Source organism: Corapipo altera, unplaced genomic scaffold, assembly GCF_003945725.1.
Source record: "Corapipo altera isolate COAL_440 unplaced genomic scaffold, ASM394572v1 271, whole genome shotgun sequence".
Lineage (NCBI taxonomy): Eukaryota > Metazoa > Chordata > Aves > Passeriformes > Pipridae > Corapipo > Corapipo altera.
This window is the reverse complement of record NW_020884935.1, coordinates 448469-466829: the sequence shown is the minus strand read 5'-3', so window position 1 is coordinate 466829 and position 18361 is coordinate 448469. Positions and strand designations below refer to the sequence as shown.

General features: G+C 42.5%; 1 protein-coding gene across 4 annotated transcripts in view; it reads right to left on the bottom strand.

Moving 5' to 3' along the window:
- The window catches only part of TAOK1 (TAO kinase 1), a 70298-nt gene that overhangs the window by 11497 nt on the left and 40440 nt on the right, over window positions 1-18361 (bottom strand). For 3 of the 4 annotated variants that reach the window (XM_027660395.1, XM_027660396.1, XM_027660397.1), the window contains exons 8-19: window positions 18037-18128; window positions 15438-15531; window positions 13964-14045; window positions 11847-12014; window positions 10794-10997; window positions 9471-9605; window positions 8657-8893; window positions 7763-7891; window positions 6076-6279; window positions 5323-5562; window positions 1558-1770; window positions 303-485 (exon numbers count right to left, since the gene is read on the bottom strand). In XM_027660395.1, the coding sequence (XP_027516196.1) occupies window positions 303-485; window positions 1558-1770; window positions 5323-5562; window positions 6076-6279; window positions 7763-7891; window positions 8657-8893; window positions 9471-9605; window positions 10794-10997; window positions 11847-12014; window positions 13964-14045; window positions 15438-15531; window positions 18037-18128 (1981 nt within the window). The remainder of the gene's footprint in view (window positions 1-302; window positions 486-1557; window positions 1771-5322; window positions 5563-6075; window positions 6280-7762; window positions 7892-8656; window positions 8894-9470; window positions 9606-10793; window positions 10998-11846; window positions 12015-13963; window positions 14046-15437; window positions 15532-18036; window positions 18129-18361) is intronic. The other variant, XM_027660398.1, reaches the window with a different exon arrangement.

Here is an 18361-nt window from a genome sequence, read left to right as displayed (position 1 = left end):
CCAGGGAAGCTAATCTGCAGCTCAGAGAGAACAGTTCACTTTCCCTTCTGCCCAGAGAGGCACAGCTCCCTCTGGCACACTTCAGGCAGTTCTATCCCAGCCAGAAGCTGCTCACAAAGGAGGGCTGAGCTGGCAAAAAGTTTAGTCTATGTGTCACTGAGCTTTCACCCCAGAGAGACAAATACCCAAATGATCTGTGTTACTATATACAGCAAGGTAAAAGCAGTTTCTCTCTCAATGATAAGTGCAATTTAAGATCTGAAATATGGAGCATGCTAAGGATGCTCACATGCCCATTTTACCTTCTGCTCAAGGAGGGCCCGACGGAGGGATACCCTCTGTTCAAGATCACGCAGCTCCCGATCATGCTGGGCTTCTGCCTGCATCTTGATTTTACTCTGATATGCGTTCAGCAGTTCCAATTCTTGCTGCAGCTGCATCTTCAAAACCTGGCACTCTGCTTCCTGCGCCTCATCCAAACGCAGCTGGGAAGGACAGACAATAGAGACGTTTTCACCATGGGGTAACCACTGCTGACACTCCAGGGAAGGACCGTGGGGAGGGGGAGAATGGGATGGGACATTGTTTTCTCAGCAATACAATTGGTCTCTATTGTACTTCGCTTCGCTGAACAGAGGACCTATAGTGACAAAGACTGGTGACAGTGAGCCCACAGCACTGATGCAAGTGATGCTGATGAGCAGTGGCGCCTCAGGAACCGAGATCCACACTGCAGAGACCAGACTGCTGGAGGTGCAAACATCCTCAGCTCTCCTTTTGCTAGAGGCAAAGAGAAGCTCTCTTGCTCTGTTCAACCGGATTAACCAATCACCTGTACACAGGAGACTTAAGACCACAGTCCCGCCAATGCAGGACTTGGGCAAAAGAATATAATGAAATAAACCTAAAAGCAATAGGACACTGAACTTTTAACCTTCCCATCATAAATGAAGCCAGCTACCCTGCCTCACAGCATCAAATTGATGTAGAAAGCAGTGTGAGCAGGATGCAATATGCAGGAAGTGCAAAGAAAAGTGCACATTCAGTTGTAGCAAGGACTTGAAGCATTGCTCATGTGGTCATTCCTTAAAGAAGGAATCACAGAACTTTCACAACATTTTGCCCTCAGATTTACAGCCAAAACTCTGGACTCCTCCATGACTCACAATGAGCATCTTCCACCAGTGGGACATGTTTTGGTTGGTAATATCAACAAATCAAAAGCTAAATGATTTATGACAGCCAGATGCACACTATTTAATGATGCTCTAACAGGGATGTTTATGTTGCCACATTTCATGCAAAAGCAGTCCTCTGGCCACACAGATGCATCACTTTGCATCTCTGCAACAGCAGCTTCAGCTTCAGCCTGCCTGGGGAGGGTAGTGTGTCTTTCCTCTGCATTTGAATGCTGCTTTTTAAACACAGAGGAAGGACTGTGCAGGGTATGGCATGTGCAGCAAGGAAGCAGAAAGCCTGCTGTCAGGATACAGAGCCGTTAAAATGCAAACATCCCTCTTTGGCTGAGGAACCCTGGGTCCCTCGGAGGCGACTCACAGCTTGTGTAGAGAGCATTTCATTAATGCTGTGATCATACTGCTCAGCCAGGATAGCCAGCTTCCGGGTCTGCTCCTCCTTGAGCCGTTTGAGGACAGCTTTATGTTCACTCTTTGGCGTGGTCTCCAGCAGATGGTTTCTCAGTGCTTTGTACTGTCTGGTTTGGATCTTGCATGTATCCTGAAACTGCTTCTTTATCTGTAGTTCTTTTGACTGGAAAGATGGAGGGGACACAAAGAAAAAACCAGCATGTTTCAAATGAGCGAAATATCCATTCAAATGGATATTTAGGATTACATTAAGGATATGAGTTCAAGAATCCACAAATGTATATTAACATCTACAGTGCAAGGAGGGAAGCAAAATACACAAGAGGCAATGACTATTGCTGCAGCTGCTTTGACATTGCTACTGTGTGAAACAATTACAATACAGACACTTTTATAACAAAGCTCCAGCCTAAATACAGCTGTCTCTGCACAAAGAGCCTCACATTTGTCACTGGACTGGATCCAGTCCTGGGTGTTGCTTTTCAAGAAAAGTTCTTGAGGGACAGGACTAATATTTATTAGCACCAAAAGCCATACTTACACATGACTGTGCTTGTATGGCACATATATATGAACAGCACTTAATGTTATGAAAAGCAGCAGATCTGGTGCATGGGAAGGGACAGGGAAAAAGAATGACACTTTTTCCACTGAGGGTTTGATGACATTAAGATGTATTCTAACCCTTGATATTAAGAGCCTGGTTTTCATAAAGAAACTCAAAAACGGCTGGGAAATATTAGATGCTTAAAAATGTACACCACAAGAACATTAGTATTGTGTGAGTTTAGCAAACAAAACAATTCTCCAGTCCCACTGGAGGCTTACTGGAGATGGAGTTTTCCTCCCTTTGCACTTGCTACCATCTCTGTATTGTTTAGAGATTTAACTGTGATTGCACACAGGGTTGAGAAACACCAGTCCTGGAAAAGGTATCAGGATCTGATTTTGCTGTAGGACCTTGAGGAAATTAATTACTTTTCTTCTTTTACCTGCCTCCCGAGCAGCTCGTGAGGGTTAACATCTACTAAGATGTTAAGACCTTGGAAAGGAGTGTGTTCTGGGGTTCTCTGTATGTTTCTGCAGGAGGGCTGGCAAGGATACTTCTAACTAAGCAAAACCCAGAAGTGACGAGCAATGGTGGTTAACTGACAGATGGTCAAGTTCACCATGGTAAGAATAAATAAATAAATAAATAAACCCCAATTACTAAAATCAGACACCAGGCAGTCAGTATACACTATGGGCCTTCCCCTTAGCCACCATGGCCAAATCCTGAAGCACTGGAGACAGGAACAGAATACACAACCAGATTCCTGTCCTTCAAGTAAGCTGGAGGAGCTCTGGGATATGAACCTGTATATGCCTCACATCAGCTCCTCCACTGCTTCTCCTGGCATTAACTCAAGACTCAGCAGGGCAGGTGGAAAGCACAGCACTCGAAGCCACCTCGAAAGGTATCCAGCCCAATTTAGATACCAGTACAACTTTGCTGCATAAAAGAACAATAACACTTTGCTATCCTGATGCAGAAAACAGGACAGACACGGGTTTCATTCAAACCAAAACATGTATCACAGAGAGGAATGCATTGCTTTTAACCTTTTTAAATTTCACAGGAAGTTATTTCCCTCCAGGAAACCTTTAAGGTTATTTCTCCCTGCCCTTAAGGGAAGTGTCAGCAGGTTACACATTCCCATCAGGGACCTGGTCACAGCAAAACACTATCAACCTATTTTGTCCTCATTTTCTGTGAAGTCTTGCTTGGACACCAGACTCTGTTTACAGGCTTCCAATCCAAAGGCTTTAACAACAGGAAACAGAAGGGAGGGGTAAGATTTCCAGTCAGACTTCTGACAAGATCATTTTGACCTATTATTGTGAAATACCAGCAAGAGGGTATTTGCATCACAATTAACACACTCAAAATAATAACAGCCGTTTTCACTGAAGGGTGAATTCTAGCTATGGGTCCTTCTGGTGCTGTCACAGAACAGACACTGACCGTTAAAAACCTGCTTCCAGGACAAAGGGCCTCACTAAATAACAAAGGGAAAGCCTGAAACGTGCCCTTGAGGGAAAACGTTGCTGGAGAGAGAAACTGAACAAATGGTCAAATTATCTATTCAATTAAGAATACTTGCCTGCATTAGTCAGAAGCAGGAGAAGGAGTTAATGCTAGAGAACAGCCTCAATAAAGAGGGGATTGTGCTACAAACCCAACGGTTGTCCACAGGCTGCATTATTAGCACTGTGTGTACGCAAAGGTGCAGGATTGACAGCTCAAGCCTGAAATCCTTCACTAATCACAGAACAGCCATGCAAAGCAAAGTGCAAGCTTTCCATGCTCCCTGCAAAACGCTCCAGCCCTGTCCTCCCTGGAAAAGGGAAGAGGCTGGAGAGTCTGCAGAGGTGAGAGGGCAGCCAAGTCCCTGCAGCCCAGAGAGACCACGGATCCTGCTGTCCCGACTGCAGCCAGGGAAGGAGAATGGACATGCTGCCCACTCGTGTTTGCACCACATCACCTTGGGGAGGCAGAACTCATTCATGCTAATCTCAGAAGGATAAACCTCATACAGCTGCTTCAGTTTTATTCAGCTCAGAGTGCAGCACAGCTTCCCTGTGAAGTCATCAGCTATTTATACACTATATCCTTGGAGATTCTCAACAGCGATCAGATGGTCCCTTGTTCTTACAAGCCAGGTTTTCACTATTTAATATTATTCTAATATTGACAAATCAGGTGTAATTTTTTCTTTTCTGAAGTTTTATTTTCAAGTTGGTTATTTTCTCTGTAAAAAGGTAATTTGCAGGTGGTGGAAAAACTAAATCAGATGGGAAATATGAAGAGGAAAGACCTAGAACAAAAAAGAAACCCCATGCTCAGTATGCCATACACTCATTTTTTTACTGGCACAGCTGAACACTGGGTGGAGAGAAGAAGTCTGCCTCCTCAAAGGAATGTACCAGGCAGCTTTGTGAAAGGCCTTATACTCCCTTCTCAGACACTTCAGAATAAACCACTGGACTTCTTTGGATGAAGTGAAGGCTTACAATGAAAACACTAAAAGCCTCAATTACAGAGGCCTCATAGTTCTGGTCAGCCACCACAGCTACAAGGGCAGCATGAGAAACCCAGGAGAGACAACACAGCAAAGGTCAGTGCCAGGAGCTTCCTGAGGACACTGCACTTGGCTGGTGTCTCTCTCTTCCCCCTCCCCCCACTTGCTACTATGTCAGCCTTAATATAAAAACAGTAACCAGGTGAGTTAGCCAAGCCTGATAGTGCAGTTCATTTTGATGCACACAGCAACACAAAAGCTTTTGGGTTTTGTTTTTAAATGACACTGCTTCATTACAGAAAAATAAGATTTTATTCCTGTCTATGGGGGAGAAGAGGATCAGAAAATGGTGTAGGGGGGGGAAAGGGTAGTGCAAAGATTAAATGCATTTTAAATACCCCAGAAAGGGAGGGACATTGCTGAGAAGAGCTTTCCAAATAAATGGAGGGAACAGTGCTGCTGTGGCCTGCCTGCAATACACTGCAACCCTGATCACCCCTGCTGTGGTGCTTGCAGACACCTTTCAAACTAACGAGCTTCCAAGTACCTTGGCCCTGCCCACAGTGCAAACAAGAACTGAGCTGTAACAGACCCCTCTTCCACCACCACCACCACCACCAGCTCGCACCCAGAGTTCCCACATCCCTTAGTACCTTCAGGCTCTTGGGCTGCTGCCGGACCTCCATGACGTGCTTACGCCTCAGCTCCCGCTCCCGGCGCTTGTTGTATTCCAGCTGGTTGGTGAGCTCGGTCTGGTGCTGGAGTCGGATCAGCTCACAGCGCATCTTCTGGATGGTACTGAGATGGCGGAACTCCAGCTCCTGCATGGACTCGTGCTGACGCAGCAGCATGGCGTGCTCCAGGTCCTTCTGTGTCTGCCTTTTGTTTAGCTCCTAACAGGAGGACAGAGGGAATTATTAGATTCTTTGTACTTACTTGGATTTCCGTTCACAAAGTGACATTTCGCTTTGTTCACAAGGGCATTTCTCTCTTTCCAAGGCATTTGAGGACAGAGCACAGAGTTTCTTCGTCTTATCAGCAGCAGACAGCAACGCCACCGGTAATTTTTCCTTCCTCATTTCACTTTTCTTCTTCCTGTTCTAGATGCTCAACAGGATTCACAGTAAGCATTTTCTGGAAAGGACTGTAACTGTTGTGTCTGATAACTTTTTGGATCTAACAATTCTCCTGCAATAGGGCACTAATCTGAACATTTGATGCTGCATGATCCCTAAATGTCACAGGGATTACCAGATGGCATTTCAAAGCATCGAACCACTGTTTTACCAAAACACTTTGGATGTGGAAACTAGCACTTCCGTTTGATTAGAGCTGGACTGCAGGTGCTCCTGTGAGATGCACTTCACACACATGATTCCAGGTCTCATCTCTGCCTGTTCTCTTACCTCCCGAACCAGGTCCTGCTCCAGGTTATGGCGGCCAAGGAGCATCCGTCTCTTGAAGCGGCGACACTCCAGCTCCAAGTATTGCCTCTGACGCCTCAGTAAGTTGGCCTCTTCCTCTGCCTGGAAATGCTGGATGTTCTCCTTCTGCTTGGAGAGCCACTCCTGCTTCTCCTTCTTTGGAGTGCTCTGGTTTTCATTCAGCTCCTGATAACAGCAAGGGAATCAATTGTGAAATGGTCACACCAAGCTCCTTGGCCATGAGCAACTGGACAGACCTGACTAATAAACAATGTCTCAAAGCTGTTCTACCCTCTCTTCTCCAAGGCTGGTTGGAGAAACATCTCAGCCTCTGCAAAATGCATTGTATCACATTCTAAGGGTGTTCGAGGAGACAATTCACAGAAAAGCAAATTTAAACTACAACTTTTTTTTTTTGCACTAGTCATTTTAACTGGTCAAAATGCTGGTTCATATCCACAGTCTCCAGGCACATATATTAGCTCAAAACATCAAAATGATGGCTTGCCACTGAAAACACTTGGAGGTCCTGCCATACTACCCAACAGACATTTTTACAGGCTCCCAAAGGACTTAAAGGAGGAGGAAAGCGTTGACATCCTGTTGTTCAAACATAACTCCAGCCACAAGAAGCAGATCTGAAAATTTGTGTCTTGCTTGATCAGAACACATATCCATTTTACAGTACTCACTGAGGCAGAGACACTCACTGAGATGCCATAACTTACGAAAACAATATAATGAAGTTCACAGGTGAAACTCCACATTTGTACTGCACTCAGTACACAGCTTAAAGTATCTTTGGCAAAAGACTCTGCTTGCTTGAATTGCACACTAGAGACACCCATGCAGTAATTAAGACTTGTTGTGATACATTTCAACTGAAGTATGAGACAGAACTCCTCTGTATTTCTTCAGTGTTTCTTGGTGCTCTGTGATCTACTGCCCACTTAGAAAAAGATTCTATGTTATTATAAAGAGCCTACACTACTACAGTTTTTGTTAGATCTTTCTTGGCTCTGCTGCTCTTTAGCCTTTTTTTTCTCCTGGGAAATGTCTATGTTTGGGAATATTCCCCTTTGGAGCAAGTTCCAAAGTTGCATCACACAAGTTGATGGTTGAGCACTAAATGGTTCTTTCAAAAAAATTATTTATAGTCCTTACAGTTTCAGTCCACAAAAAGAATCAGGAAGTTTGATTTCTCTTCATTTCACAGAGATCTTGATTTTCACTACAATGCAGTGATTATTAAATAATTACACAACTTTCTACATTAAAATTAAATAGTGTTTTTCAGGTATTTTCCCTAAAAAAAATGCAGGTCATGTATGAGAAAAATGCTCATGACCTTTCATAGACTACATCCTTTCATTCCTTAAGATTGCCAAATTTGCATGTTTTGGGCTAAAAAGCAACATTAAACAATGGAGAGGTAAGTACTTTCACAATAAACATGTAAGTGCCAATAAATAAATAAACTCTCTTATTCTAAGGTCAAAGATACGAAACAAATACAGTATGAACAAGACTCTGCTCGTGAAATGCAGAACTTGCTGCAATCCTGTGAAAGATCTCTGGTGCACAGTGTTACCTTTATTTCTGAATGTTCACCACTCACACTGTACCACACGCTGCACTATATTCACATTTGTCATTACAGATGAGTTACCTCTTTCAGTTGCTCTTTACGGAGTTTATATTCTCTCTTCTGGGATTCCAGGAAACTGTTCAATTCTTTTTTCTGTTGGGCCTGAATATGCTGTTGAAACTTCTTTTCTTCATTGGCCATCACTTTAGCCTACAAACAAAGCCAGCAGCAAATCAGTCTGAGTCCCAATGGATTACAGCTTGTGTTCCATTTCAGCACCAAGACCCAGAACTCATGGTACAGTCAGCATGATACTCACCATGACTCTGGATAAGTGAAAATCCCAGGAGCTTGCCCTCACTCTCTCCTCATTCCCCATCCCATCAAAGCATCCAGCAGAGTCCCTTTCCAGTGCCTCATTCCCTCAGCCCTATTGTTCAGCTAGTCTTGTCTAAAAAAGTCAACATCTTATGATAAACTATATCCTCAGCCCTCCACTGAGAGACCCGAGATGAAAAAAGAATCAATAATAACTGCTGTAGGCAGCACCACTTCATTATCAATTATTTAAAAGCATAAAACTCCCATATCCATACACAACTAGACAGTGAACATTTAAGTGTAGCTGGCACATTTCTCCGCAGGCTAATCTGCCTCCACAACACTCGATGGAGTCAGTTATTGACAGTACATCCATGGCAAGGGAGGGGAAAACCCTCACAGTGTTTTTTCTGGGGTCAGTATTCTAATATTCAGTGTTAACACACTGTGGTGAAGGACATACCTGTCCTCTAGTTACATCACCCCTTAGTGTAAGGAGATGATTTATCAGCTTTTTTCTAATTAGCAATTTGCTTGGCTCCCGAACACAAGACATGTAAGAGACTCTGCTCACTGCCATCACTGTTGAGGGGAAGTGGACAATTCAACCTAACTGACAAACACAGGTTGGTCTGATAAGCAGTAACCTCCTACCTCTTTCTCCATGGCTGCTTGGTGCTTTTTAATTAGCTTTTCCATTTCTGCAGCAAAATTGTTACGCTGTGTTTCAAGATCTTTGTCCAACCTGAGGCGATGTTCGTCCATCTCTGCCTTCAGTTTATTCTCTAATGCCATCAGTTGCTTCTGGTGCTGCCGTCTCATACGTTTATAGCCAGACATCTGCTCTCGGAGCTCAGAGTCTTGTTCATGTTCCTGCATTTGCCTTGTCACCTAGGAAGATAACCACATCGGGCCAAAGGAAGTTAATGCTGCCTAATCTGCTTTTCAGCAGTCTTCAAACCACAAAAGAAAACGATTCAGTAAAGAAATATGATTTTGTTGTAAAGAAAAGCACACATCCTAATGGTAGCAGAGCAGATTAAAAACTCAATTCTGCTGTAGAAGATAAGCTCACATGGGCTCCAGCAGAAAAACAGTACAATTGTTATAAAGCTGGTACTAAATAATGGCCTTTTAGCCTAATGCAATGAGGGTGGATATATAGACACACACAAATATTCATAATATGTACATGAAAATAAAAGCCAGCTTATTATTATAAATGCTTTCCTACATTTTACCGGGCACATTGGGTTTGAAACTATTTAATATACACAAATTACATTGGCCAAGGTGTCTCATTTATGCTTTATTAGCTGACACTAAACTATTTCAGTGATAGTATCTCAGTCAATGTGAGGATAGCTCACATTCTGATGAAATCCTGCCAGCTCTAAGTAGTTGCACAGAGTTGTGGTTCAAAGCATCCCTCCCTACACAGCTCCATCCAAATAAAACCTCCACGTACCAGCGATGCTGTGCGTATGGTAGCAAAGTGCTCTCGGTTGCGATAATGAGACTTGTGGCGAGATACTTGGGGAGGAGACTGGGGTTCTGATGCCCTTGTTCGAGGATCCGACTCCTCTCTGTAGTTTTCTTCCTCCTGATCAGCAAATGTGAACATCAGGGAATAAAAAGAATCTGTGTTACTAAAGATTTAGGGGTTTTTTTTCTGAAGCACATTACAAAAGGAAGGAAAAACATTTTACGTTCTTCAGCCCTCAAACATCCTCCTGCCAATAAGATGGGTGAAGGAATACACTGTGACAAGAGCTCTGATCTAGGATCTTCGCTCTTGGAAATTTCATTGTGAATTTTTATTACTAAGAGGAAAATTACTAATTAGAGCTGAAAATGAGAAAAATAAATGGAAAACTGAAAGACGAGTTTAACAGTTTACTTCAACAAAACACGAAAAGTATAAAGTAGATTTTATCAAGTCTGAAAGACAAAACCAACATCTTTGTAACTCTGAAAGACAGGAGATTTTCATTACACCCACTGCAGAAACACCTCAAAGCAAATTTTAGAATTTGTCATGGTGTATTCCACATTCTTGTTTTGAGTTTGTCATTCATCACAGCGCGATTACTAGTTAGATATGATACACTAATTAACTCCCCGAGGAAATACCTGTGTCTTTGTTGCATATCTGGGCAAAGAACAAGACATTCTAACCACACCTATCATTAGCCAGGGAAACGGTGGTGCTTTGAGCTAACGAGTGGTAACCCCTCCATGGCAGCATGGCTCCGAGGAACTCTAGCCCGGCTCACCCTTCATCGGGCAGAGGGAAAGCAGGGAAGTGGTTTCCACTTCATTTCTTTTTCCATGCACCTTTATTCCCTAACCAAATATTCAAATCAAGTGCTGGGAAGCTGCAGAACAGATTTCAGCTACTACTGTGGGTCTTGAATTTAAGAATTCACTAACGAGGAGGTAAGAAGGTGGAACTCTCACATCCTGTTGTCTGACAAAACAGTGCTCTGCAAATTAAGGGCATCCACTAAACAAGCCTATGTACAACCTGCCGTTCCAACTCCTTCCAATAAAGTAAACTGCTTTCAAAACAATTCAATTAGTAAAATAATTTTAGTGAATTAACAAAAATAAACGACTTTCACAGCAACCTTCCCAAGTTTCCAGTGCACATTCATGCATTCGGGGCACAATAATAGAACCTGCAGATAACGACTCGGGATTGGAAGCAGTTGACTTTTTGCCATTGTGCCAGCCAAATCCTCTCCCATTTTACACCTTCAAAGTTCACTGGTGAAAATCCAGAGCTTACCGGCTTTAAATGAATGACAGAGCTATTTGACATCACGGTGTGGTCCCCCTCCATCATATCCAGCTCGCTCTTATCATCCGAGGCATCTGGAAGACTGTTAACACTACTGCTTTGGCTACTGGCACTGATAGACATACTAGGAATGGACTGATTACTTCCGACACTATTCACCGTTCCCGTCCTGCCGACACCATGATCTTGTTCCTGGGAGAAAGGAATTATTATGAAAATTCAGACCCATCCCAGTTGTATCTATGGACATTACCAAATGGAACATTCATTCCATTTCTTTCTAAAGGCATCCACCTGCCATGTCATGGCAGCTTCCACCCTCCAGGCACTGCCATCAAACGTTTTTCTTGTGGGGTGTTGGGGAGAGGAAGGAATCAGCCTTGTCAAGATTAACTGGCTGATGTCAGATCCTTTTCAACAGCAAGCCTGTTAACAAGCTGAACTCTATCATGTATCAGCTACAGTGTGTCACCAGAAACTGTTCTGACACCAGCATCACCCGAGTGCTCAGCTGGGACCCTGCACCTCGCAGGTTTCTTTCTGTACTGTAGAACTGCAGTACTGGAGAACTGCAATTCAGAGTCTCCATCACTGCATGGTGACTGCAGCCCTCAACCCAAAAAAGATAAATTACTTTCCTTGGTGACTTTTTTTTTTTTTAATAAATCAAGTACAAATTTCTATGTCTTAGAACAGCATTCTCAGAGAAAACTATAAGATTTTCAAGGCCTTGTAGATATGGTTAAATAGAGGTTAACTGCAATTGCTAAAGAGTCCTCATGAAGCCTCATAAACAGGCAAAGAAAGCAAGGATTTACAGAACTCGAAGCTGACTGTTCAAGCATGAACACATGGCACAGCTTCTTGCCAGCACTAGGCATCTACCCTGTTTGTCCTTGTTTGTGCCTTGAGGTAGCTTTATTCAAAGCATCACAGGTGTGTAAACAGCCTCCCTTTGTTTTAGCAGTATCTGAGTTATGGTTATTTAAATGACAGCCTCATTTTCTCTGGTTCAGTGATGAAATCCAACATTTCTCTCACCTCCTCCTCCTCCTGTGTTTCCACTGCAGGGCCATTGTGGGCCTCCTGGAAGAGGAGCTTCTTCATTTTACGATACTGCAGGTTGTCCAGTTCTCTCACCGCATCCTTTGTTCTCTGAATCAGGTCTATTAACACTGTTTCGGGTCGCTCTCGAAGAACAAACATGTGCTGTAGAACACACAAACAGGTGAGTGACCTCTCGTGCCTCCAACACACAGGCTTTGAGGATACAACGATGAGCTGTAGTTGGGCTTATTAGCCCTTTTCCCTGCACAGGAGAAGAACACCTTCCTACCTTACGCTGGCACTGTTTTTAAGACTTCATGATCCAGATAGATTTCAGAATAATTGCTTTCTGATGGCAGACTTCCACCAAAAAATAAAGATGCAAAAAACCCGGAAATGGTATTTCACATACCACAAAAACGTGCTCAGTATATACCTAGACTTTAGAGACGTTATCTGCTTGTGGTTTAGTGAGGGAAGAGCAACAAACATCATGTAAAAGCTTAAGATACAAGGCTGGCTAGTATCTTTAACCAAATGTTAATTAACTCATGAGCTAACCCTCACTATAAAACCCTTTTCCTTGTTTAGAAAAGCCTGAGAATCAAATATTCATCATACAACTCTGAGTCATAAAATAGGCTGTGAACCTTAGAGCCCAGTTCTCGAACAGCTCACCATGTTCTGCTCTTTTTTTTTTTTTTCTGGGAGATAATCACCACATTTCTCTGCAAAGGTGGCTACATTTTGCCAATAGGTAAAACAAGTCCTGTCTATGTATGTCAGAAGCAGCTTTTGCAGTCTCCAGATGCAATGTGCTGTGCAAGCATGAGTCATTATTAACACCACCGCTACTTTCATTTTGTTCCTTTGGAGAACTGCACTGCTGTTTCCAACATGTCACATTCCCTACCTGTCCCTGTGAAGTGGCATTGCAGCTGTTTCAGACTGTAGATATGGAAGGAATACATTCCCAAACGTTTCATTTCCATCAATGTTCTCTTTAATTGCAGCACATTGCTCAAAATAAAACCAATCTGCAGAATTCTGAAATGGCAGGACTACACACCCACACCGAAACCTTTCTTGGATAATTGCATTTACTTTCTGAATAGACAGTTTTCAAAGAGGCACAAGTCCTCCGAGCCATTTTTAGGTAAAACCATTCAAAAAAGTGCTGATAAAACCTTCATAAATAGCATCTATTTCCCTGCAATGCAAAAAATTTGGAAAAACACTGTTTAGCAGAAAAAGGGCCAGGATAAAAAGAAACCCAAAATGTCACGACCACTGAAAAGAGAATGACAAGTTAGCAAAAATCTGAATGCCACCTGATGCCACAAAGGAAATCCACCAAAGTCACCCAATAAAGCAGCTCTAACACCCAACTTCTATGCGAGTTCTGTTCACTCAGGAACACGTCAGCTTTTTGCAACAATCTACCCCACTGGCTTTGTCTCCAGACCAGAATGAGGAAAGCCAAGTACCTGCAGCATTCAGGAGCACAAATGAAATAAAAAAAATATCTAAGAAATAAAGCAAAAGAAAACCAGCAGATTGTTAATGCTTCTTCATATCAAGGAAAAATATGGTGAGGAAAATACGCTTTCCTCTGCCCCCTTTCCCCCAGGGATACTATTAGAACAGCAGATTTCAGGTCTCTGCAAAGCACATAGGTGATGGGAGAGGCTACAAAGCCTTGGGGTGTATACAGAAGAGAATAAAGAGGGAAGTAACAAAATGTATTTGTTAGCTAATGCATGGCAGTTCTGTTGGGATTAATTATAATCACTGCAATGACAGACCGAGTTCAAGAAACAAACTCTCGACAAGTTGATGGTCACCCACTGTCACCTGATGGAGTGACCTTTCATGGTGAGAACTCCAAGGCTGACTTGGACAGTCAGCTGGGAACACTGGGACACTGCAGAGAGGCAGTAAAGCTGGGACTGCCAGCTCAGTACATCCCAAAGCACTCCCAGCTCAAAGGTGTTCAGGCAGAGAGAGCATCACTAAACCATAACCTTGTACAGCAGATGAGAAAGAACACCATCACAGGGCACAGCCCCTTTTAATACCATATGGAAAGCAAAAAGGACAAGCAAGCCAACCTTCAGAAGCTCCTCTGATGTAGGCCTGTCTTGAGGAATTTTCTGGAGGCAAGAATCTACAAAGTTTCGAAAATAATCAGACCTGTGTCAAGGAGAGGAAAGAAAAAAATCCATCTGAGTTAACGACCCAGTTTAATTCATTAAGCAATCAAGATACTCACATTTGGGTGCTCTTAGCAGAAAAAGTGGGGAGAAACCACACAGACCCAGTACTTCATCCTACAGCCTCTGACATCCCTAGTCAAGCCAAAGCCCACCACTATGAGTAGGTAGATCCCTTTAACTTACAGACAGAATGTTTTGGCTTAAGAATGCAAAAATATGGCTCAATTCAAGAGGAAGGAGAGTTCTGTATAAAAGCAGACAACCAAATAGTTCAGTGTGAGCATCAACTCTGTCAAGTTCTACACTGCACAAATTCTCAAGCTCCAGTAAGAGCCCCTGTCCCATCCCACCTCTGCACAGGTGTTTTATCCAAAACCGGTATTGAAGTACGATTCCTGAAATGCCTTTGGTCCCTCTGACATGACTTTACACTGTTGTGCAATCTGTCACCAGTAATAATTAAAGTCAGGATTTGTTAAGTAACTTCTCTCCTTCTGTAAGCTAAAAGTCTGTATTTTGCCCCTTCTTTCTTTGAACACAGGTCGTCAGAAGGTCAGGATTATACCTCAAAAACAGCAGTACATCAGTTGAACAGGTTTTATTTCTTTCCACCCTCATTACTCCCCCTATCCCATCATGTAATGGGAGGGTTTGCTACTGCAAATTTTCAGTAAATTAAATTACTGCATTTTTTTGGTCAGAAAAATGCATAAAGAAATTTGAATGTTTAGTCAATCACCAGGGCATGAAATAGCTTAACCAGAAAAATCTCAAAAGTAGAAAAATATTTCTAAAAACAAGGGACAATGTATTATGTTGGAGGTCTAGTACTATGGCTCAGTAAACCACAGTTAGGAAGTTTTTAACTTTTGAAATTAGTTGACTGTGTTTGCTGTTTCAAAAGACAGTTGTTGAGGCTGGAAGGCACAAAATGTTACTACTGTGCTTTATTCTTCTGAAGTTTATGCAACAGACACTTGCCACACACAAGCTGTGTCTTCATCTTGCAGAGCAACACTTCAACAAAACAAGATTTAGGAATTGACAGTGTGGTTTGTGATTAAAAAAACACTAAAAACCACACTTTTGGCAGGCTTGAGAGCTTCAGAAGTTTAGTGTCCCACGAATGGAGTTTTTTACAGGATCTTGTGTTCTTCCAGCAGCATGTCCTGTTTCTACTACACTGCAGAGTCTCAAATGTATATTTAGTAATTGGTCAACTTTGTGTATAAAATGTATAGTGAATCTAATGAGAAACCTTCCAGTTCACATCCTCCCAACAGGAATCCAGCCATTTCAAGAACTCAGCACGACAAAGCACTCCATTTACAGCAGTTCCCTACAACATTCCTCCCTCAGCAATACTCACCATTCATTAGACTGTAGTGTAGGGGATTCATTCTGCGCTATGTGATATAAGGCACTCATTGCGTTCATGTTAAACAAAGGAGGCTTCCTTTCCGCTGCACACAAGAGAAAAGAAGTTTTATACAGGCAGATAGTCCCATGGTTTTGCCCAGAGATTTTTTTTTTTAGTTTACATCCCTTTAAACAGAAAACCACATCAGCGAAATCCCTACTGCCTGAACATGGAACCCCAAACCAACCCTACCCTGCAATCAGACAGATATGTTGGCATAAGTCCTGTGCCATTGCAGAAGATGAAAGCCCTTTGAAGATCAAATGCCTTGTCCTCTCAAGCTTTTAAATTACGTGGTTTATCATAGTTGAGTTCTCTGACTCACTGTAATGTACTAAAATAGGAATAAGTTAACAGTAAGCTCTATACTCGGTGTTTAGCCACTAAGCATTCTTGGTTTCATACACTCCCCCCTTCTTTTTTTTTAATCTACAGTTGCTAAAAAGCTAAGAAATATTTATTTCTAGCAGGACAGCAGTGATGAAGAAAAGGCTGGTTACAAGAACCATCAAATCACACTTAACTGACTAAGCACACGGGCAGGAAGTCAGCAACAGGCCAACTCTTTATACTATTTTGAGAGTTGCATTCTCTTTGGTTCTTCTCTCTTTCAAGCCTGTGTTACTCTTATAGACTGACACAGCATGAAAGCTTAATGAGGAAGGAGATGATCTCACTGTAACAACAAAATTGAAGCTTCACCAGAATGTTTATGGGGTAAACTTATAAAGCTCAGCCTCGCCGTAAACATTCCAGAGAAGGTGGACAGGCCATGAGGACGTTCCTACACCAGTCAAAATGCAACAAAAAACTTTCCTTCCTCAAAAAATCCCAAAAATACCCCCAAAAACCCAAACAAACAAACAAGGAAAAAAAAAATAATGCTGGTTTTCTTATTCTGCTCCTCAGTTTTGAGTCAAATAGTAGCAGTGAGGTATGAATCAGAGATCATAGTTCACTCATGACTATGGCAGGATGGACTAAGCTCTACAGATTCCTCAGAAGGAGAAAATAGAGGAGCTAAGTCTTTCCTCAAATGTAGCACTTTACCTTCTCTGATCTGTCAGGTAACTAGCTGCTGCTATCAGTGATCAGACTGCTTATTCATTAAACTATTTTAAATGACTGTTCTCCGTAGCTTTTTTGCTCTTAACTCACCTGAATGAATAGAAATCTTCAGGAAACCCTGAAACTGAGCCCTCAGCGAGGCCATTTTTAAGACTTAAGTGATAATTTGAGAAGACTACTAGACATGCTGTTTTTCTGCTGCCTTCCCAGGCTTACTCAAACCAACCCAACCGAGCCAGCCACACCGACCCAGCCTACAACACTCTGCTGTCCTGACCTAGTCTCACCTCCCACCACGCCAGCAGCCGTAGACGAAGCCAAACGCTTCATCCCGCAAGAACGCGGCGTGCAGGAGGCTCCCGGGGGTGTGGTGGCCATGAGCTCACTGCATTCCTGGAGCCCTGCAGCCAGCCAAGTCTCCTTACTCCACTCGGAGCAGGGTTCTGTCATGACAGTCACACCCCTTAAACTTGCTTTATGTTGGCAACCAAAAAAAAAAAAAAAAAAAAAAAAAACAAAAAAACCCCCCACCACACAACAACTCTGCTCTGAAGAAAGAATCTATTTCATGTCCTGGAAGAAAATGAAGTTGACAGTTTGGAATGCCAGACAGCATTTTTAGCTAAACTGTGCAGTTCACATGGATTAGTGTGTTCCTGAGAGCTCTCACTGCCCGGCTGGGCTGCTGCTCCAACTGAGGTCGGGTTGGAGTCTGAGCAATCAGATCTGACAAGGATGGGAGGACAGCCCCAGGTGCACTGCAGTAGTGTGCACGGTGTTGTGCTTCAGTGAGGGTATTTTTATTCCAAGAAAACATTACGTGTTAAATTGAAATAGAATGCCATACTAACAATGTCCTTTTAAACCGACATTCTGCTTTAAAGACTCTGTTGTAATGGCAATGCCATCCTTTCTTTAGGCTTTGACTTACAAGTTACCACTTCAAAATTGGATTATTCCCTATCCTTCTGTCTAAAGAAAAGAAAATAAATCTATTCACAAGTGACAACATACACTGCATATAGCTTTGAAAGTGCCCACTTACCCAAAACTTCATTACTGCAGGACTTGTTAATGCATCTTAAATTTTCATGTAAACAGTTATCAACTTATAGCATTAAATACATTTCCACACTGGTAGTTTTAATGGTTCATTTCTAAAGCTGTTCAGCAGTTTTTCAGTTCAGAAGTTAACTGCCTCTCCCACAGAACGTGAACACCCTTAGTGATATCACTTGGCTACTGTCTTTGTCTATATAACTCTTTTTCTTCAGGTAATGAAAACACCAGCTCAATAAACATTAAATTGGAGACTTGTCTTGAATTTTAGAGAGCACATTTAGCCCTTTTCTCCAGAACTCAAGTCCCAGAAAAACCAGGACAATGAAGGAAGCACAGATCTTCTGCACTGTCATTCAGCTGAATTAGTTCTAGGTATTAAATATCTACATTTTACAATTTGTCAAAGGAAATAACTTACCTAACTCAATACAGGTAATTCCAAGAGACCAAACATCTACTTTGCCATCATACTGCCCTTCATCCATGGCTAAAATCACTTCTGGGGCCATCCTAAAATAGGAAATTGGTTCTCATAAATGGGCAACGGAACACCTTATCTTCATCAGCGTGAAACAGGTTATTTCACTGATTTCAGCTACCATAAACAAATCATTCCCCAAGCCATCAGGCATGACCATGGGATACTGGGAACAAAGACCAGGCACCCACACTAGTGCATGCCTGCAGAGGCTGCACGATGTTCTCCTGTGCTTTGCCCAGCTCTCCATTTCTGAGTATCACCA